The following is a 23,104-nucleotide window of genomic DNA, read 5'->3' as shown; positions in this document are numbered from 1 at the left end:
GTAGGCTAACCTCCTGGATTCCACTGTACCTCCCGAACTGATGAAATGCGCATGTCATGAGGCGGCATTGCGTGCGTGCAAGGTCAGGCTAGCCATGTAGAACTATCAGGTATGTACATATATCAGGGAACAAAAGAAGAATGAGGATCCTTGTGGCTCAAGTGAGTATTTTTTCATTCTTCTTATATATAGATAGATATAGATATATAGATATTTTTAATAGTTAATGAAATTAAGGCCTATTTATCAACCCCTATCAACACAATGAAATGTATTTATTCACAGCGACTGGGCTTTTTTTTGTTTTGCTCTATTTTTTCACCCCATTATCAGAAGCGATGCAACCCCAATACCTCTGCATGAGAGACTTTATTATTTATCAATCAGTTCAGCAATAATTTCACAGTTGCGCTGGTTGTTTATTGCTGATGTTTCCAGAATTTTTATAGTAAAATAAAAATAGTATTCCCTTCAGCCCTGCTATACTATAATCCTCTGATGACGTACCACCCATACACAAACCCCTCTGGTGGTATGCCGTGCACTATATTATAGTTTCACCTGGCAGTGCTGGACACACCCTTGTGCAACGTCTATGTGTTATTGGCACTACCTCCCTGAATTAAATTTTCAAAAGTAGGCAAATATGACCTCAACTGAGGTTCAACTGTATAATAATGGAACATTGACTCAGAAAACGATTGATAACAGACACTGGGTATAATGTGTAAGAGTCGAACTTGGCTTTACAGTTTGTCAAACAGTTACAAGCGCCTAGAATCGCTTTAGGAAATCGCAGATCCTTCTCTGACTACAGACTCTCGGTGGAATTCAATTCATTGGCAGCACGATGGCTTAGTGGTTAGCACTTCTGCCTCACAGCACTGGGGTAATGAATTTGATTCCTGACCATGGCCTTATCTGTGTTGAATTTGTATGTTCTCACCATGTTTGCGTGGGTTTCCTCCAGGTGTTTCGGTTTGCTTCACACTCAAAAAACTTACTAGTAGGTTAATTATGAAAATTGACCTTGGTCTGTGTGTGTGTATGTTAGGGACTTTAGACTGTAAGCCACAATGGGGCAGGGACTGATGTGGAATTAGTGGCGCTATATAAATAGATAATGATGATTCTTGGTAATCTTGTATACATGGGGCGTTTTAGGCTGTTCACGATAATTCTTGTGCTTATCGTGGTCGTGATTTTGCCTGACTTGCACACACTGTGACTGCTTTTGTGAATTGTGACATGTTCTACATTCCTTGTCTTTAATCCAGCAGTGATTGACATCACCCGAGGACTGACCACAGCAAAGCCAAGTGTCACTGGTTAAATTACATTCCCTATGACGCACATTCAAGTCCCTTATTCTGCACTCCTAGGCTACCGTGTCCAGATTGCAATAGACAACATTAACCCAGACTCTGACAACAACCTCTTTTGTGTACTTTCATTGTACATGCTGCACAGCAGCCTGTCCCTTAATATATCTGAGAGTCCCACTCCGAATTGAAAATGTTCTAATAAGCGTCTCAGCTCTGCAATTTATGTATTTTGTGGAACCTGGACCTTTCCTCTATTACTAATGGCTTTGGTTTCAGATGATTCTGTAAAATGTCACCAATGTCTTTGAATATTTTGGGCCTGAGCACGCATACTGAGGGCAATGTGCACTTGTTTCAGAACGGACAGAATTTGGGTCTGCGCACGCCTGAATTAAAAACAAGCGGATCTTAAATACATGGTCTGATGAATAAGGGTGTAAGTCTGCTCTGCTCTATTACACAGGAGACTGCAGGATAAGTCCAATACCGATGTGGAATATAAATTCTCAAAAGAACGCATAGAAAAATGTTGTAATTAATATCGCCTGGTAATAATATAGGCATTAAAACATTGAAAAAGTTTAAAACATTTTTTTCATGAAATACATTTATTAGGAAGTTATTACTGTCTACTGTAAACTTATACAGTTGCAACTGTTTGCATACAGATTCTAGCTGGCATACATAGCCTTTGTCATTTGTAAGCTGCACTTAGACTTGCATTGTAGCTGGAGCAAGAGGTGCGGCTGAAAAACAAATAATTTTGAGATGAAATCGCAGGGTGTGGTAAGTTTCCTTTGTGCTCGAAGATTAATTGAATGTGGCTGCGTCCTGTGGCGTATGAGCCGGTTCTGGGAAAGCACAGTGTGATTTTGCGGATTGTAAACACAAAATCAAAGTTTCTGTTCGTTGATGAATCAAGCCCTTTGTCTGCAGGCTTTATGCTCAAACGACCCGGGTCTTGGTGCAGTATGAATGGAGGGGGGGGGGGGGGAGATATATATATATATATGACATGACTCCCACAAATTGCCAGGGCACAGACTTGTGCAGTATGAATGGGGTCAAGGGTCCGAGGTGCAGTATGAATGGTGTTTCTGAGCTGGGACGCTCCGAGACCCTGCAAAAACCCGGCTTCAAAAACCCGGCATATTGCAGTATGAAAGTGGTATAACTTATAAATTTATTTAAAGGAAATAGCGCAGGGCGGTTATTTATATAACTGCCAATACACTTATTTTTGATATTCTGTATATTTTGATATAGGAAATTGTTATTTCAGAGACCAGGGTAGAAAATATTTTTTTTCTGTTTTAACCTTTCTAGAGGAAATGCCTTATTTCTTATGTATATATCTGATTCAATAAGCCTTTGTTTTGAAAGCCTTTTGTATATCTTGGTGTAAGGAAATGTCTTGTTTGGGGTTTACAACTTTTCCTGGGGAATATCTTGGTGTAAGGAAATGTCTTGTTTGGAGTTTACAACTTTTCCTGGGGCATATCTTGGTGTAAGGAAATGTCTTGTTTGGAGTTTACAACTTTTCCTGGGGAATTCTTTTCTTTGGAAGAAATTTGTATTCTGCAGCTGTTGGAAGAAGGACTCATGCTAATCTCATGCTAATTAGACCATTTGATGTGTGAGGGTCATAGGAAGATGTAATTAGACTTTCTGTCCACTGTAAGCTGCAGGATATCACAGCAAGGTTTTAAGATTGCACAGATAAGCGTAAATATTGTGAGCTTTGCAATACATGTAAATCCATGTTTGTGTGAACACATTGCATCCTAATTCTAAAAATAGCCTGTGTCCAAATCGGTATAAAAAGCACTTTCTTGTACACTGAAATGTATCATCCTGATGTTCAATCTGACCTGATGACCTGGTACCTTCAACCAGTGTGAGAGCAAATAAATATCACTTGCTTCAAAGACCTGCTTGAAAACATCTTCAATATTTATGTATTCCTGTGACCTGCAGATTAGAACCTAAATCTAATCCGTTGTCCAGCTGTTTCTGAGTTGGACCCAGCTCTCCAGTACCACCGCTCTGCAGCTACCCTGCAGCTCTGGTCAGTGTGATAGGCCGGGGGGATACATCCACAGCAACCCTGATCCATAGTAAGAGGTCCGGAGTACCAGCCCAGATACACAAGCAAGGGGGTACCCCAGCAGTGACAGTTCCCCAGAAGGAACGTGGTTCTGGACGCCATAAAGGAGCCCAGTGGTGGCAGCAGGCTCCTCCTTCTGCGGCAGGAGGGGCGTATTCGGAATAACGAAAGTGGACGGTGGCAAAGTAAGCCCAGCCGGTTCCCAGCAACAATAGACAGGGTGGCATAGGTGGTCCATCCTGTCACAGCTCCCATTACACTAAGCAGGACTGAAACCTTCCTTTCTCTGTCCACAATATATCTCCACTCTTTCAACGTAGGTACCACAATCTTCAATTGTGCTATCAAAAACTGCTATTGTGCCATTATATTCTGACATATTAACTGTTGGAAGCACTCTCTCACCGTATATAAAGAGTTTTTAGCCCTGCAGTACTCTGCTTTCATGTACAATGTGCGTCCACTGTACACCTACAGCATTTGTTCCAGGGAGGTCTCTCCTGCTAAGTGCAATGTGCCCAGATGCCCTGCATGGCAGATACAGAGGGTCGGGAGCCCCGATTCCCTCCCTCCCGCCTCCCTGTACTGGGGCTCCCGACCCTCTACATCTGCCATGCAGCGGGCCCTATTATCTCCATAAGCTCATTATCTACCATTGCTGCACCAATGGTAGTTCCGCCACTGAATGTGCCTTTAATCCCTGCAACCATTTCCGATGTATGAGGATCCAGAATAAACACATTACAGCTGCTTGATGAGGAACAGCAGCCGCAGCACCGATCATTTAGTGCATAACAGGATTTATGTTACACTCACAAAATTCATACACCTACAAACGGAATATACCACCGGTGTCTACATCTGCCGGGAAACAAGTAATACCTACAATGTACTACATTGATGTTATATTCAGTTACTGCAAACACATTTCTTTATACACACATTTATCGTGAATAGTGTTTTTGGACTTTGAGTTTAACAGTACATTACTCTTCTTGAGAAGTCAAAAAATATAATTTTGTGACCTATCTAGAGATTCTAAAAAGAAAAAAAAATTAATTAGACCTTGAGCTCACGTCGTTAATTGTAAATGCCTTCTCTCAAAGCTTATTAAACACATTTTGATAATAAATGTCCAAAAAGTAATAGAAGTGACGTTGCATACAGTGCTCAGAGGCGTGCAACAAATACTAAAAATACAATGGTGTTCTAAGGGAACACTCTCTTAGTGCTGCCAAAGCCTTCAGCAAGCATTCATCAGGACGTGTTTTCCAACTTCCTCTGTCATCACTATAGAGTACTGAATACTAATGTGTCATTACTAATTGAGGAACATCCTGATTGTATGACTCGTCCACACCTGGCTACAGTGACTTTTACAAGAATGAGTATACCTGGATGTATGTTATCAAAAGGGGCACAACAAACTCCAATGATATAATGATATGTCCATAAAAGAGCTGAAACTGTCAGATAATATACTTTTTAATATCTCCTTTTTTTATTTGACATATCATATTTATCTTAAATGTCATACCAAAATTGATCTTCCTTTCTTGCCACTCCACATCTGCTGCACCACTTTGCAAATCCCTACACTGGCACCCTCCAGAATCCAATTCAGATTGCCAACCCTCATCTTTAAAGCCCTCAACAACAACTCCCCTAGATTGTAAGATTGCGAGCAGGGCCTTCTCACCTCTTTGTCTGTTTTACCCAGTTTTTTTATTATTATTTTACTGTGTTTGTCCCCAATTGTAAAGCGATACGGAATAATATTGGCGTTATATAAATAAATGATGATGATGATGATGATAATACATCTCAAATATCATTTCAAATACTCTCTTAGATCTAATTCTGTTTAAGTTCTCTCTGACTCCCAGAGGTCATTCCTGATTCTAAATAAGTAAAATGCAATGTTCTAATTCGGAAAACCATTTACAATGACAGCAACAAACTTCTTCTCTAAATTCCTGTAATCAGCACTCTGCTAAGAACAGTAATGTAGCTGGTCACCTCACTTGGACTACTGCACATATTTCCTTACGCTGCCATCAACCCTTCAGTGAAATGGTCAAGTCTATCAGAACAATTTCTCACATATTTGTAGCTTTAATAAAGTCCCTTAGTTCTACCAAACCCTTGATTTGAATTTATCTGCTTGTGTTTTGAAGACTGGTTTGTTGGACTGTACATCACTTTTCTACCTTCTCCAATCTTTTGAACTCTGCTTTGTCACCCACTATTCTACCTTCTCTAATCCCTTGACTTTGGCTTCGTCCATCATTATTCTACCTTCTACAATCCTTTGACTTCAGCTTGTATCTCTCTACCAGTCCCCTCAGGACTATGTGGCTTGGCCGGATGTGGTGTGTCTCTGATTGCTACCTCTGCCAAGTGGTTCATTCCTGGGAGCTGCAACTTTGACACATAACCATTTTTCATTCCCCATCCTGTATTTGAATTAAAGTATACATATTTTGTATCCTTGACTTAGGCAAATGCACTTCAAGATAATTTCATGGAAGGGCTCAGATTATGTAAAAAGTAGCCATCGGAAAAATTGCAAAAAATAATTTTTTTGTGTTATTTTTGTGGTTTACCCTATGTAACTGAAATTAATAGAAATCTATTTCAATATGTTCACAAAAAAACCTTTGTATTCCAGCATGTTAAGGGCAATGTATGTGAGTCTCAAGAACTAGAACTGCTTCTCAAGATGTTCACCTATAGCAACCCCCTTTCCAAGGAACTTTACATGTTCCACAGTTCTTGGTTGTGTTATGGCTCACGTCTATTGAAACAAGCTTCCAGAACAGATGACAGAGGTCTTCGCCGTAGAGCCGGAAAGCCCCCAGGTCTTAATTCTTGCTGTACTGGAAGTTTATGTACAATACCGCAGCAGGTGGGTAGGAGGCGGTAGCCAAAACAGGAGCGAATGTTCAGGAAAAGTGCGGGGTCAGGGATCCATAGCAGGCAGAGTAATTAAGGACAGGCCAAAGTGTCGGGCTGGCAGTGAGCGGTAATCCAGTAAACGGGCAGAGATCAGGGGAAAACACCGTACAAGCAGAGTCACAGTCAAAGCCAAAGGTCACAACAAGTATTAGGTCTAATGTGTCACGATCTGCCTCCTGAAGCTCCTGTTTGCCAGGAGCTATGTTGGTCTTTCTGGATATATATAGCCTGCAGTACCACTATGCCACCAAAGGGGCCACTGTGGTGCTTGAACTGTTTCCCTTCCTGCTGAGCTAAGCTCATTTTCTCAGCATGATTTCATAGGTAAGTGTAAATATTGTTGGCTTTGCAATGCATGTAAATCCATGTTTGTGTAAACACATTGCATCCTGATTCTAAAAATAGCCTGTGTCCAAATCAGTATAAAAAGCACTGTCTTGTACACTAAAATTTTCTTCTGATTTCATCTGACCTGATCACTGGTACCTTCAACCAGTGTGAGAGCAAATAAACATCACTTGCTTAAAGAATTTTTTTTTAGAGATGCTGTGATGTCCTATCTTCCAACAGTTGCAGAATACACATTTCTTCCAAAGAAAAGAATTACCCAGGAAACATTGTAAACCCCAAACAAGACATTTCCCCACATCACAATACACAGAAGACTTTCTAAACAAAGGCTCATTGTATCAGATATATACATCAGAAATCAGGCATTTACTTTAGCAAGGTTAAAACAGAAAAAGCTAATTTTGTACTCTGGTCTCAGAAATAACAATTTCCTATATCAAAATATACACAATATCAAAAATAAGTGAATCATTGGCAATTATAAATAAGCGCCCTGCGCTATTTCCTTTAAATAAATTTATACCATAAGTTATTTATAAGTTATCCAGTCACAAACGTAAATGCTGATGCATGCAATATTTTGCGCAAAATCTCTCTGCGTATGTCCAGAAACAGACCATACGCAGTAACATCCAATTCATTTTCAAGCACAAAGGACCCTTGCTGCAGACTACGATTTCAGGGTCGGAACGGGAAGGGGACTGGGTGTATGCACGTAGTCAATGTACAGTAATGGTGTGTCAAGCTCGAGCGCACGCAGCAACATTCAGTTTAATCTTTGGGCATCACAGGTACGTGGATTTTCTGTTGTATCACTTGCACAAGCTACAGGTCAGGTATAAGTACTGACTGCTAGTGCAAGCTTAGAACATATATTTGCAATTAGGAGCAACTGTAAAAAATGCATTTTATGTACTGTAGACAATAATAGCATCCTAATAAATGTATTTTATTGAAAAAAAAAATAGTTGTTTTGTTTTTTTAAAATATTTGATCATTAATGACTATGGGCCTGATTCATTAAGGAACTTAGGCAAGAAATTGAGTAAATTTTTTTACTTAAGTTTTCTGGACAAAACCATGTTGCAATGTAAGGGGTCTAAATTAGTTTATTATTTTGCACATAAATTAAATACTGGCTGATTTTTCATGTAGCACACAAATATCAACTTTAAATTTCAGTGTGCAAATAAGCTATCAAGTATTTGTGTGCTATATGAACAAACAGCCAGTATTTAGCTCATGTGCAAAATAATAAACTCATTTTCACTCCTTGCATTGTAATATGGTTTTGTTCAGAAAACTCAAGTAGGAAAACTTACTCAATTTCTTGCCTAAGTTCATTAATGAATCAGGCCCTATATTATTAACTGGTGACATTAATTGAATAGTTGTTTGCTTTATTCAGTGCATTCTTTTGAGACTTTATATTCTACATATATGTTGAACGTATCCTGCAGTGTGGACCTAGACCTGTATTCATCAACAGACGTATCTTTACAACTGCTCCTTGTTGAATACGAACGTGCAAATGCCCGATTTTATGGGTGTTTTTTTCCAAAAACTGCTCAATGCATTCATTTTGCATGTCATGGTGAATCAGGTTCTTTATCACTATTTGGTACACAACCACCTTGTACTTTATTTATCAGTGCACTATCCATTGTACTAACATATTACACCATTGTTTACCAAACTCAATCCTCATGGAATCGTAACAGTGCAGTTTTCCAGGTCACAAGTGAAATTATTAGTACACCTGTGGATCTTTTAAAATGTGTCTGTTAGTAATGAATACTGTGCTCCAGCAAAGAGATATGGAAAACATGCAATGTTAGGATACCCCAATGACTTGATTTTGGAAACTACACTATTAGGCTCCTGAAACTTTCTCATTTCTTTGACATGTTGTTGGTCACTGAGATGGAAAGGTCTAATTAACATGACCAAGTCATAACATACTGTCCCAGAAATCAATACATTTCCATACAAAATAAATACCAATATAAAAAAAAGTATATTTGCAATGATATACAGCGGTGCATTGCACCCTTAATGAAAATAAATGTTATTTCTGCGTGATCCACCCACACTACCCCCACCCACTCCCCCCCCCCCCATCCATGCAGGCAACCAGCAGGTCATGTCCCCACTGACAAGAGGTACTAGGATGGTTCGATGCTTGCTTTTGGGGGTGAGTAGAAGAGGGATGTCCCCCTGAGTGTACAGTTCTTTGAGGTTGGCTGTTAACCTGGCGCTTCTGCCAGCGTGGCCTAACAGCCACATATTGATCCGCCAACTGTGCGGCTTCTTTCAAGGTGGCTGGTCCAGCACCCATTCTTTCACCTCCAGTGCACACCAGCTGTGAAATTGCTCTTGGCACATTAAGTCTATTACCTCCGCCATGGTCTGGGCACCAGCCCCGCACACCCACTTCCTGGCAGACTCCCGCAGCAGGTTGGCAAACTCCTCATGGGTGGAGTGGAAGTTCTTGTACAAGTCCTTAAATGCATACAATTATTGTGGGTTCAGCGGCTTTTAAAGGTCTTTGATACTTTGTGAAAGTGAAATTTAATATTCATTCTGTCACACATAGCCTTATATGGCAAATACTTTTATAATAACTTATAATGGAGTAAGTACAAAATAAATATGTTCCCAACACTTAGATTGCCAGCTTATTTTGGCAGGACAATATTTAAATGTTTGATGTTGTATTTTATATATTTGTATTTAGATCCCCTCAATGTTCAGTGTTACGTAATATGTTGGTGCTTTAAAAAATAAAGGATAATAATAGTAACAGCAATGTGTATCCTTCCTTAACTAAGGTTGTATGTATAATTGTACTTTTCCTCCAACTTTCATCAATGACACTTTCTAGTAACAATTATTTTCCAAAGTGTATCGTTAATTACATATAATCTATGATCGTTGTTATGTCATTATTTCCCAAATAGCTATAGGAAAAAGTTTTTTTCTCAACTTACTCCTGCTACTGACTGAAGAAAGTTACAGAGAATCTGGAAAAGACGAGAAAAAACGAAAAATAAAACTGCCGAAGGTAACTGTCATATGCAAGCTACAAATCATATAAAATTGCAAATAGGTGATTGTGATTTAATTCATTGTATAAGCTTGGTGTGTATTACAGGAATTCTGTTTCCAACCATGGGTTACAACTGGAAAGTGGGGGACTAAATTACTTGATTTTTAAATTCTTCTGCTCCACCAATGAGGTATTTATTAATAGGGATATCCAGAGGTGTAGCTACAAATGTGTGCCTAATGCCAATGTAGGACACGGTTCATAAAAGCTGGAACCTCTCAAGGTTTACATCAATATCCTCAATAAGATACAAAAAGGGACTGTGACTGGATCAATAACTCATTTGTGGTTGGATCATGTAGAAATAATTTATTGTAGAAATGTATTTCAATCAGAAGTGCAGGCACCAATGTATAATTTGAAATGCACTTATTGTGTTACATTGGGATGTGTTTTGTATGGAAATGTCATTATTTGGGTTTGTAACTTTGCTAGAGGAAGTCTGTTTGCCGATAACAGGAAATGCTAAGCAAGTCTTTATGTGAAGTGACAAAAACCTGTTTAGCCTGTATACCCAGCAGGGGGGTGTCTGGTGTGGCTGCATCTCAGATAATGCAAGCATCAAGTTTTAGCACATAATAGAGTAGTGTAAATATTGTTAGCTTTGCATTGCATGTAAATTCATGTTTGGGAAAAATATATAGTATCCTAATACTAAAACTAACTCAATCTTCTGCAAAAATTCCCCGTTTTGCATAAGATTAAAGATCTGTTAAACAGATCCATGCGTAAATAGAGAGTAACTGGTTTTCCAGATACTATAAAAGATGCTGATGACTGTTTTATTCAAACTTCTTTACCAACAACTCAATACAATTTTATTGATGTTTCATTGGGGTTTTCTTTAGAGGGGGGGGGGGCAGAAAGGAAGAGGGGCATACAAAGGAGGATTAGTGAGCAGCAGAATGACAGATCTACAATATTAGACTACAATGTAGACACTTTATTTTATAACCTACATGTAAAAACAAGGCACCTACTGAGAGGGTCTCAGCCAACTGCATTACCCAAATGGTCTCAACTTACTTCTTACCTCACCATTGTCAGGTACAACCAAAGGTACTGCCCTCCAGGGTAGATCTAGTACAGTGGGCTTGTGGCTATAAAAGTTTATAATTTCTTCACTCTAGCTGTTGGATGATATTAAACATCTGTAGTATGCAACCTACAAATATAATTTGACAGTAGGTACTTGCATATTGGCGGCTCTAATAGCTCCCAAAATATGTTCTAATAAGTGCTGCCAAGGAGTTTATAAGGGCCATCTCAGGGGTAACCCAGTTGACATTTGCAGTGCCTTATCGATCAGTGTGTGTATCTCTCACCAGAGAACTGATAATCTAGGACATTCTCATAAAATTTGAAAAGTGGTACCACTTTGGTCAAACTCCCTCCAGCATAAGAGAGAAAAGGAAGGGAATATTTTGGGCTTTATGTAGAGTTGGACGCAATTTCCATCTAAAATGCAGGTATAAATTTCGTCTGAAAAAAGCCACATTATAATTAGTATGCTGATTCAGACACATTTTAAGATGCGTCCAAGTTAAATTTATTTATAGCAACTTAATTGTTCATATATACACTATGCCTGGATTAGACTGAAACATATACATCTGTTTTACGACCAGCCAGTGTTAGTATCAAATGCATTATTATATTTTAGCTCCGTACACAGTATAACAAAATTGTATTTAAAATACCTTACAATACAAACATATGTTTTCTTTTAAAGTCAACTGTTAATCTGCTTTCCTGCAGTAGTCAGGATGCAAATGACAAGTAATGCAGATACGTTTAATTATAGCATATATGCATCTGTTTCCCAGTCTATATCGGTCGCATTTACTTAAATGTGTCATTACTGTACTTGGCCTACGCCTGCACACCCCTTGCCTCCTCTGATATGCCTCTATAAGCATAAGGAGTCGTATATGCAAGATGTGCCTGACATAGGGACTCAAGCGTATGTCTTTTTTGTGTACATACACAGTAGTGAAATTCATATTTTACTCTATGCAATATGTCTTCTTAAGCAAGTCCACTGCTACGTTCTTGAAATTTAAAGTTGACCTAGGACATGCCTTACCTCAACTATAAATCTGCCATCACATTTTAAATTTACATCCCCCTCCAATGCAACGCGGTTTTGTCAAGTTGCAAAGTTACTCATTTCTTTTTCTTTACTTTCCTTAATTAATCAGGCCCATTATGTTTTGCATTTGTTAGTTCTTTTTCACATTCCCTGTATACCTTTCCAATGGGTTTACTGGATGACACTAGATGAGGTTACTCAGAGGCCTACACCATCTGTCAGGGTCTCTACAACTGTCCTCAAAGCAAATATAACATCTTATCATTAAACACAGGATGACTCAATACACCTAATAAAAAGAGTCTTGCCCTAGATAGTGGGCAAGCAGTCAAAGCCAATATCCTCCCTATCATTTGGTTTAATCATGCACTGGTTTCCTTCAAAAGATAATATCACAACTTACCACCCACCCCAGGACAGGTAAGTACTTGACTCCGCAGAGGACTGTTGACACTTAAATGCTCAATTCCATCATATTGTCAAGAGAACACGCCAGAGGATACATCCCCAGCAGGGCCGGATTTACCGCTAGGCAACCTAAGCACCTGCCTAGGGCCTAGCGGCTCTCGGGTGGCCCAGCTGGGGGGGACAAGAGAAAAAAAATTGTGGCCCCTCCCCCGTCTCACGCTCCCCCCGCGACTCGTGGGGGGGGCACGAGTCGGGGGCGGGTTTCTGCAAGTCGGGGGAGGGGCTAGTGTGGTGGCTGGTCTCCACCCTCCCTCCTCTGTGTGGCCTGCTGTGTGTCACATGGGACGTGCACCACATGACAGGTGCCGTCCCATGTGTGAAGAGGATGAAGAATGCACAGCTCCTGGATGGAAAAAGGTAAGTTGGGGGAGGGGTGGGGTAGTATTTTAATAGTGTGTGTGTGTATTATGTGTATGTGAGGGGCCATTGTCTGTGTGTATGATGTGTGTGTGAGGGACCACTGTGTGTGTATTATGTGTGTGTGTGTGTGTGTGTGTGTGAGGGTCCACTGTGTGTGTATTATGTGTGTGTGTGAGGGGCCATTGTCTGTGTGTATTATGTGTGTGTGAGGGGCCACTGTGTGTGTGTGTATTATGTGTGTGTGAGGGACCACTGTGTGTGTGTGTGTGTGTGTGTGTGTGTGAGGGGCCAGTGTATTTATAGTGTGTGTGAGGGGCCAGTGTATTTATATTATGTGTGTGTGAGGGCTGTTTGTGGGAGGGAAATAGGTTTATTTTTTAATGGTAACACTATTAATTTAATGTTTTGGTTGGAGGGAGGCCTACTTATAAAATGTGGGGGCTATATTGATTTAACACTGGGGCTGGTTGGAGTTCACTAAATTTCATGTACCCATTTTTTTTCCAAATAGAGTCTCCAACATTCCAGGATCCAGACAAGCAGAGCAACTAATCTAAAGACACAGTAGCCACAAGTGATGAAAGTGACGAGAACAGGTAGGAGAGAGCAGCAGAGTCTGCCAACTATCCTGAATCTGGTGGGATTTATATTATGAGGCGGTCTGAGGTCTGACTTGTTTAAACGTTGCACTATGGGATTCATGCAGAAGACTGACTTTTTCATGTTTCTGTAGGTAGAGGGCTGCAGTCAGTAACTGTAGTGGCGGACGGTCTATGACGTGGTCGTTTTTTCATTATTGGGCTTGCTAACCCTGAACTACAGTTTCTTGACATGTTAATTATGATTAATACCTAAGTTTAGTTAAAGATAAAGTACAATTTGTGTGAATTGAAAGGTAAGCTGTGGTGGAAGTGGGGTGTATATGGTAGTATGCCATACCGCTACTTCTCATACTGCCTTCATTGTAAAATAATAAAATTCCATTCACTTGTTTACATTCCCATTACATTTTTCATACCGCCACTTCTAAATTTTCACTTCGACCACTGAGCTTAATATTCATCGTATGGAGTATATGATTAGTATAATTCAAAATTCTGCTAGATCCTTTGACAAAATATGGGGTCATTATTCTTTAACTGCTGGGACCACAGTGTGATGTAGTGTAATGATAAAGGAGGGCACAGTGTGATGAGAGGGACAGTAATGAGGGGCTACATTGTGATGCAGGAGCAGCAGTCTCATGTGCGGTGGCATCCTTCTACTTAACTACAGGGGTATATGCTATGCTAAAAAAATATAGTGCTATGGATTGTTTCAGGGAGGGGGGAGGCCCAAACTAATATCTTGCCTAGGGCCCCATGAGGTCTAAATCCGGCTCTGATCCCCAGGTAACCATTGGTGTGCTCTGAAAGCAGTCACAAGAGGTACCAGAATCAGAAGAATGGTAATTCTTAAAAGAGAACCTAGAAATGTCTTGTGCCCCAGCCCTAATATATACGAGATTGACGAAGGGTTCTAATAGGGCAGGTATTACCTTTTGGTATAAATTTCTCTTTCCTCCCACATTGGATACTAAGTCCAGATCCCAACTACAATGGGAAATAGACCTTGATATTACGCTCACCACTGGTCAATGGAAGAAAATATTTGTTAATTCTTTTCAAATGTCCAAATGTGTGAATCATTCGGAAATGATGGTGAAGTTAATTAATAGACTCTACATTCCGCCAACTCGTCTACACAAAATGTGGCCCGCTCAGTCCAAATTTTGTTGGAGACAATGCGGCTCAATAGGGGATATTATGCACATATTTTGGGGCTGTCCCCTCCTCCATCCATTTTGGGAGAAGGTGTTTGAGTTTGCCAATAAGATCACTTCTCAAAAAGTAGATCCCACTCCGGAAGTGGCTTTACTACAGCACTTTCCACCACAATTCCCTCTTCATGCTAGATATGTGTTTTGTCACATTTTGATAGCTGCTAGAGCAGCGTTGGCTCAAAACTGGAAAACCCCCTACCTGCCGGCGTTAAACAAAGTGATTGCTAAAGTACAGTTTAGCTTAGAGATGGAGACATGGGGGATGCCATATTCTTCATCCCCTTCATCACCCCTAATAAAGTGGTTTTCCTGGCACGTGTATACTACAGAGGGAGAGGGGGCAACCAGAGCTCGTACTAATTCGTTGCTACCCCTTTCACAGTTCACCTTGAATGAACCCTTGCCAGAATCCACATAGTTTTCTGATGGGAATATCCCATTGGGCGTTTGACCTCCTTGTTGTTGCAGGTTTTTTTTTTGCTGTATTACTGACCTACTGACCTGATAGTCTCTATTATATTAAGTACCGTAAATTTCGATGTGCTGTAACGTGTTTACCCTACTATGTACCCCCCCTTCCCTTCTCTTTTTTCTGGTCTTCCCTTCCCCCCTCCTATTCAGTGTTTGTCCCCTGTTAATAATATCGTTATTAATGACAAAATATTTTTTAAAAAAGTTTGGTTTTTTTTGTTTAAAAGTTCTCCTATAAAATACATTTATTAGGATGTTGTTAATGTCTATTGTAAATAAAATACATTTTTACAGTTGCTACACATGTTCTAGCATGCATACACAGCCATCATAACTAGCAATCTTCACTTACACAAGACCTGTAGCAGGTGCAAGTGATACGACTGAAAAACGCATACCTTAGCGATGCCTCAAGTTTGAATTGGATGCTGCTGTGTGCGCTCAAGCTTGGTACGACCTTACTGCACATTATCGACATGCATACGCCCAGTGCCCTTACTGTACACTGACTAAGTGAATACGCCCAGTCCCCTCCCCGTTCCGCCCCTGAAATCATAGGCTGTAGTAAGGGTCTTTTGCGCTTAAAGATGAATTGGATGTTGCTGCATTCTCTGGCATATGTTTTGCTTCTGGGCATGCGCAGTGCGATTTTATGCAAAATACAGCACTTAATGGCATTTACACTCCGTAATGAATCAGGCCCTTCTTGAGGATGTCTCATGATGTGTTCACTATAGGCAGGAAATCTGTGAAAAGGTCCCATGCAAAGTTCAGTACATAGTATTAGAACACTTTCAGATTAATCACAGTTTGTTGCTCCCAGGAAGCTGGGTCTCTTACCTTAAAAGGTTACAGACAGGGGTCAGTTCATCTGGTGCTGGAATGGTGAGTTAAGACTTTAGGATTACTCCACTTGAACGATTTTACTGAGCAGGACTGACTACCTGTGTGCCAGTACAGAGGAAGAGGAGTTAGTGAGGCTTTTTCCTCTGGCAAAGTTATATGAATATTCTAGGAATGGGGCAATATGGAACAAGCCTCTGGAGAGGTAATGTTTGCTGCTTGACATTACATGAGACTATTCGCTTGCCTAAAAATTTACATTGTGATGGACCGAAAGGATTCCTTTTGGCCAATATAACCAATGGTAGGTCAAGGAACATTTGTATGACATGCCAAGGACATTAGAGTTCTCCAGGAGTTTAACTATCTGCTTCTTAATATGGAATAAGTGAAGCCTCCTTAAAACATCCTTCGGAGAGAGGTATCTGGCAGGCTCTTTTGTTTAGGGATTCTCTTTATGAGGTCTGTGAGCAGGTCATGGTCAGAGGCTTGGGGATTCAGGTTGAAGTATTGCAGGTATAATTGCTCTGCAGATTCATGGACCCACTCAAACTGATATTATCTCAGCATAACCTCAATGTTCACCATTTAATACTTATATTTTGTAACTCCTGTTCTCTGGCTTCATGAACTTCATTTAAGTCATTATGTGACCGTACCGCTCCGGTCCTACAGATAGTACCTGTCTTGTTACCTGCAGTCCATTCATCTGGAAACTGCCATGTCCCAGCATCAGACATTCTCCAGTTCATTCATTCAGCTATATTCAGACCTGTGCAGGTGCAAGCCTATTGCACTTCAGGACCTCCTCCCTCTTTTTCATTGGCTAAGCACTTCTGGAGCACTATTTAAACCTCCTGGAATCACCTGTCTGATGCCTGTTCTTAAAACTCACTTCCTGCAGCCTGTGGTTCTGGTTCCTGTTCTCCTTGTGGTTTGCCTGTGTTCCAGTCTGCTTTCAGTTCGTGGTCTGTGCTAAACCATCGCTGTTTCAGTAACTCTCTTACCATCTCCAGTGTACTTCATCGTGACAGCTTCAGTTCTCACATCACTACCACTCAGAGCCACTACTACATCTGTGACTCATCAGCTATTACCACGGGTTACCTCCACCACTCCAGTCAGCCTTCAGCCTCTGGCTGTGTTGAACTATTGCTGCTCCAGTACTTCCATTACCATCTCCAGTGTATTTCATCGTGACAGCTTCAGTTCTCTTATCACTACCATTCAGAGCTGCTATTTTATCTGGGACTCATCAGCTGTTACTACACATTACCTCCACCACTCCAGTCAGCCTTCAGCCTCTGGCTGTGTTGAACTATTGCTGCTCCAGTACTTCCATTACCATCTCCAGAGTACTTCATAGTGACAGCCTCTGTCCTCTCGTTGTATACCACAGAGCACCTATTCTCCTTGTGACTCATTGGCTGCTGACCATCAGCCTATATTATTGTTGTACCTGTATTTATACCACTCGTTTGTGGACTCCATTGTCTCCATCCACTTCATCTGGCTCCCCCACATCGTTCAGCTGTACACTCACTCACGGGACCACGCCCTGCAGACTTGGTGCAGCTAAGACCATACCTCCTTGCGGGGGTTCCTGGTGAAAACCACCTGTCTGTTAGACTCCGCGCCCGTGGATGGGCTTAGCCATGTTCAGCAGAGCCTAGGGATCAGTTTCCTGTAAGCCAACCGTGACAGTGACTTGACCAATTCATTGAGTTTAGACTCAGTGTGGCTTTTTCAGAGTTGGACATACATCTGTTTGTTTACGAAAATAATAATTTCCTTACAGCACATGTGTAAGAGAAAGTATAGGTATGTCCATATGCTAATTTCAACACATCTTATACATACAACACCTTATGCCAGAATAGGTGGAATGGGAGAGGGAACGGGTAGCATAGGCTGAGTACAATTAGGGCAATTTCACATAATTGTGATTCAAGTAGTCCTGGACGCAAACTCAGATACACCTGTAAGGAGATGTATCTCTTGCAGATGCAGCGATATGCAGTGATGATTGTCAGCAGCACTAGCTAGCCGGTTTTGATTTGCTGACTGCCTTTTGACCCCTCCAGCTAATAGTACTTAAATGATTAGCATTGCATCCTCATTATATGAAGTTGTGACAATCTATTCACATTACTTGAGAGTTTAAAAAAAATATATTTGAAGTAATTTATCAATGTAAGATAATTTAATTTATATGTTGAATTTGTGTTTGCATTTAATTACATTTTATATTAAAAATGTGACTTTAGCATCTATTAATAACTGTCCAGACACAATTCTCTCATGTATATACAACACTTTAATACATTATTATATTGTGTACAAAAATGGTAATGTGACTTTAGCATTTACTGCTTACACTCAAGTTTTGTATATGCTATTTGGTGCGTAAGCATAGACAGGAATCTTGAAGATGGCATTAAAGCAGGTTTCAAGAAATAAATGTGGAAGTTGAGTTGGACCCAATACATGGAATGAGATAGCTGGAACCAGACACCTGAGATCTGCATAGAATTTACAAAAAGCCCAGTAAAGTGTTCAACCATCTTAGTGATGGTCTTTTCATATGGATATTTTTTGTAGGAAACCAAAATGAAAGCCCAACCTGGTACACATTTGGTTTGGATCATATCTTATCTGTCTGCTGCTTTTAAACACCTTGGGCTAGATTTACTAAGCTGCGGGTTTGAAAAAGTGGGGATGTTGCCTATAGCAACCAATCAGAATCTAGCTATCATTTTGTAGAAGGTACTAAATAAATGAAAGCTAGAATCTGATTGGTTGCTATAGGCAACATCCCCACTTTTTCAAACCCGCAGCTTAGTAAATCTAGCCCCTTGTGCCTTACAAGGAGTTAGATGATGCCACCCATGTAGTTTGGAAAGATGGATGTTGAAAATGGCAGAAAGAGACATCATGAGATGCCTAAAGGAATGGAATGAGGGTGAAATTTATAAGATGCAAAAAATCTGTATTAGCCGAGTGGAATGAATGGTTGCATTGTTATATACAATCTCAGCCATAGATTGATCCAATCACCTTGTTTAAAAATTATTTCAACTCATATGTATTGCATCATATTCTTATTACCTGCTAGGTCTTTCCATTAGACTGTGTATGGTAGGCTAAGGACATGTGGAGTTTGACCTGAAGCATATTAGAGAATACCTTCCAAAATCTGAAGGTAAATTGGGAATTTCTATCAGAAATTGTTTCTTCTGGGCAGCCATGCAATCAATAAATCTTATTTTGTGGAGCTGATGGCAAGCCCCTTTGAGGTATAAAGTGGGCTATCTTAATGAAATGATCCACTTCAACAAAGATATGATGGAGGAAGTTCAGTAATGAAGGACAAGAGGGTACTGGTATTGGTTTAAGAAAACCCGCTGAGCGAAGATGACTGTGAAGGAATAACTTGAGACGGGTGTGTAGATAGTTTATTTTATTTAAGCATGTATAGATAGTTTAGTTAGTTTGTTAGTATAAACATAAGCTAGTATTGTTATTATGTTAGTTAGTAGCTAACTTAGGACATTAGTGGTTAATTAGATCAGGTATATGTTAGCTAAGTTAGATTAAAGTTTTTATAAGGTTTAGGGGCAGGAGCTAGACTGGCAATCAGCCGGTTAATGTTCCTCAAGGCAAGTGTTCCAAATTAGTTATAAATCCTCACAATAACTAAATTAGTAAATAATTGCAACTCTTCTCATAGCTCTGAAACCTAGAGAACGGGCTGTCAATTTTGAGTAGTGATCTTGTTTAGGTCTCTGTAATTGTTCCAAGGGCTATAAAGACCCATGCCTCTTCCTAAGAAAGGATCTCTTGGAGAGTATGTAGATGGCCTGATAAAATTTTACTTGAGGGTATCATACTAATGGAGGGTATACCTTACAGTTGCTAACTTGGGTCACAAAAGGGAATAGATAGGACCAAATAGACTTGAATCCCACTGCATAAAATCAAGAGGGCAGTTGTAAGACCTATATGGTGGCAGTTCTACTTGCTTCTTGTCAAATACATATGTTCAAAATTCTGATACACTTCTGGAAGCTTTTGTTCTCGAACTCCTGTATAATGTAAAGCTAGAGTGTTATTGTAGTGTCACCAACAAATCCTCCAGATGTCTTAATGTTCTATTGTGTAGATTTGCAGATATCTATTTTAGTAATGAATTCTGTCACAACTGTAACCAGTACATTACACTAGTTCCTATTCGTATGCTAGGCAATTATATCTGTGCATGTGTGTGACCAACTACTAGGCCATATAATATTAAAGATGATGAACCTGATTCCATTGCATGGGGCATCATTATTCATTCAGAAGCTCATTCAAGATTTGTTAAGATTTTTTTGTAACATATTTATTCATATTTTTTAAAATAGGATATTACAGGAAGTCCCACTGTCAAAATGATGAAAGAGGATCATTTTGAAGATTTACCAGAGGTGGTAAGTAATTAATCAATCAAATGACTTATTTTGGTTACTGATGTGGCACTGTATTAACTTACAGATTATGCAGAAGTAAATTGTCAGAATTCAACTCAAGGAAGAAAGAGTCCTTAAAATTGACAACTTCAAAGTAGTTGCTAGGTTTAAGTTACGCTCCAGTTCATATTAGACACGGATAACTTGGTAATGCATATCAATTCATTTACAGGACATTGTGTCCAATGTGAAATAGGCTTAGGCTCAAGAAAACATTGCTAGGGAAGCAGGTTTAGTCGGTACAGAGTAGAAGGAGAACACAAGGAAAGAGGGCCCTGCTCATGAGAGTTTACATCCTAAACGGAAGGGAAATGCACAAATAGGATGGCAACGGGTGGGGGAGTAGAGGTGATGGCAGAGGCAAAGAAGTTAGGAGGATAAGCTTGAATAAAGAAATGAGGTTTAAGGTTATGCTTGAAGCCTTGGAGAGTAGAGGGTAATCTGAAGAGAAGCCCAAGTTCTGGAGTCTGAAGTTGGAAGGGGTAACTAGTGAGGCAGTGGCGGAATTTAATTCTGTAGACCACAGGGAGCCACTATTGAGGATGGCAGAGAGGGACAGCAGAGATAAAACGAAGGGAGAGAAAAATAAGGTGGTCAGTGACATTAACAATAGACTGAAGAGGGGCAAGGCGGGAGTTGGCGAGGCCAGAGAGGGGGAGGTTACAGTAATCACGACAAAACATTTTAAAATAATTAATAAGAGTTCTGGTAGCTTTCATGGTGAGAAAGGTCTGGATATTGAGTATATTCTGGAGTTGGAAGCAACAGTATATGGAGAGGGACTGAATGTGAGGTTTGAAGGAGAGGAAGCAGTTGAGGATGACCCCTAGCCAAAGGACTTGAGGGACAGAGAATTGTGTAGTGTTATCAACAGAGAGTGGTAAGGTAAGGGAGCCCTGGTGGGGGAGGGAAAATGATTTCAGTCTTTAGAAATATTAAGTTTAAGAAATCGCTGGGACATCCAAGATGAAATGACCAAGAGAGAGGTCAGGAGAGGAAAGATAGATTTGGGTGTCATCAGCATACAGGTAGTACTGGAGGACAAAGGAGCTGATAAGGTCACCAAGGGATGAGGTGTCAAGGGTGAAGAGCAGCGGGCCAAGAATGGATCCTTGGGTAGCTCCGACAGGTAAGGGAAGAGGTGAAAGATGGAGTTGGGTGTGGAGAATAAAAAGGAACAGTTTGTGAGGTAAGAGGAAAACCAGGAGGCAGCAATGTGGTCAGAGGGATTGTCAAAAGGGATGTTAAAGTCCCCCAAGATGAGGGAGGGAATTTCAGAGGAGAGAAAGTGAGGGAGCCAGGCAGCAATGTGACTGGGGAATAGAGACAGGAAAGGGGGTCTGGTAGATAGCAGCCACACAAAGGTGGGCTGTATGAAAGAGGCTTATGGAGTGGACCTGGAAGGAGGAGAAAGAGAGGGAGAGGGTTCAATTTTCAGTAAGGGTCAGCAGGCTGAATGAGCTACAGATAAAGAGATCATGGATGGATGCCAATTTATTACACACTGACTTGGCATTCCAGATAGCACAGAAAAGAGGGAGACAGGGAAGAGAGAAGATGTGGATGAGGTTGTTGGGGATGTTGGAATGCAAGGGTGGGCAAGATTTGAGAAAGGCGAGTGGCAGGAAGAGAGAGAGTAAAGGGATGAGAGCCATAATTAGTAGGGTGCCCCACAATAGCAGGGGACATGAGGGGAACTGTGGATGGGAGAGGAATGGAGGTGGGACTGATCTGGGGGGCACAGACAGGAGAGGCAGGAGAGTGAGCAGAGGAGATAAGAGAAGAGCAGATAGGGAGGATTAAGGGAAAGGATAGGAGTAAAGAAGGAGGGTGGAGGGAGTAGGAAGGTTGGACAAGGGGAGCAGAAGGAAGGAGGGAACAGAAGGGAGGAAGGAGCAAAGCAGGATAAGACTAGAGATAAATGTGAGATGGTGAATTTAATGTATGGCCGAGAAAGAAGGTCAGTGAGAGGCTAGAAGTGAAGTGATCGCGTTAAAGGATACAGCGAGTGGAAGCAAGAAGGGAGACGTTGCAGGAGAAGAAAGTGGTAGAAAAGAAGTAATATAATCAGTAAGTAAATGAAAAGTAGTTAAAACAGTAGTGATAAGGCACAGGTGAGTAAAAGACAGTAAGGTGTGATAAAGCAGTGCAGTAAGACGAGTTAGGAGCAGTAAATACTTAATTGGAGCTTAAATGGAGTCCTCAAGTATGAAGGACCATGGAGGTTGAAAGCAGCCAGGACAGAAATAAAGGAACAATGTAAAATAAATAGATGGGATCCAAAAGTAATAATGGCCAACAACTGTGGGATAACAAGGAAGCAGGCACATGGGTACTGGCCAGATTTGCAGTCCAGTAGGTGTAGGAACCACAATACAATACAGATGAGCAGGACAATGGTCCTAGAGTGGTGAGGGCATATATAAATTTAGGCAGGCTGCAAGGTGCAGCTAAGGTGGCTGTGGATGATCACTGGGCTAGGATTAGCTGGAGATCCAGTAGGAGAATTCAGGTAAATGGAAGCAGCAAGTGTGGTTTGAAGGTGAGAACACGAACAGCAGCAAATCTAAAACAACCAAATCATAGTAATAAAGCAGCTGTAAGAAGCATGGTTTACAAACAGTTCACAGGGAGCGTCCAGGCCATGCACAAAATAGGTGCATGAGAAGAACGGTAACGCGAACTCACAG

The 23,104-nt window shown here is 40.6% G+C and overlaps 1 protein-coding gene across 1 annotated transcript in view; it reads left to right on the top strand.

Annotated features, from left to right (window-relative positions):
• Positions 1–23,104, top strand: part of LOC142136838 (uncharacterized) — a 166,380-nt gene that overhangs the window by 41,288 nt on the left and 101,988 nt on the right. Inside the window, exons 4-5 of the mRNA XM_075194705.1 lie at positions 9,702–9,805; positions 20,310–20,375. Coding sequence (XP_075050806.1) covers positions 9,702–9,805; positions 20,310–20,375 — 170 coding nt within the window. The remainder of the gene's footprint in view (positions 1–9,701; positions 9,806–20,309; positions 20,376–23,104) is intronic.

Source organism: Mixophyes fleayi, chromosome 1 (assembly GCF_038048845.1).
Source record: "Mixophyes fleayi isolate aMixFle1 chromosome 1, aMixFle1.hap1, whole genome shotgun sequence".
Classification (NCBI taxonomy): domain Eukaryota; kingdom Metazoa; phylum Chordata; class Amphibia; order Anura; family Limnodynastidae; genus Mixophyes; species Mixophyes fleayi.
The sequence above is the reverse complement of the archived record's forward strand: the minus strand, read 5'-3'. Positions and strand labels throughout refer to the sequence as shown.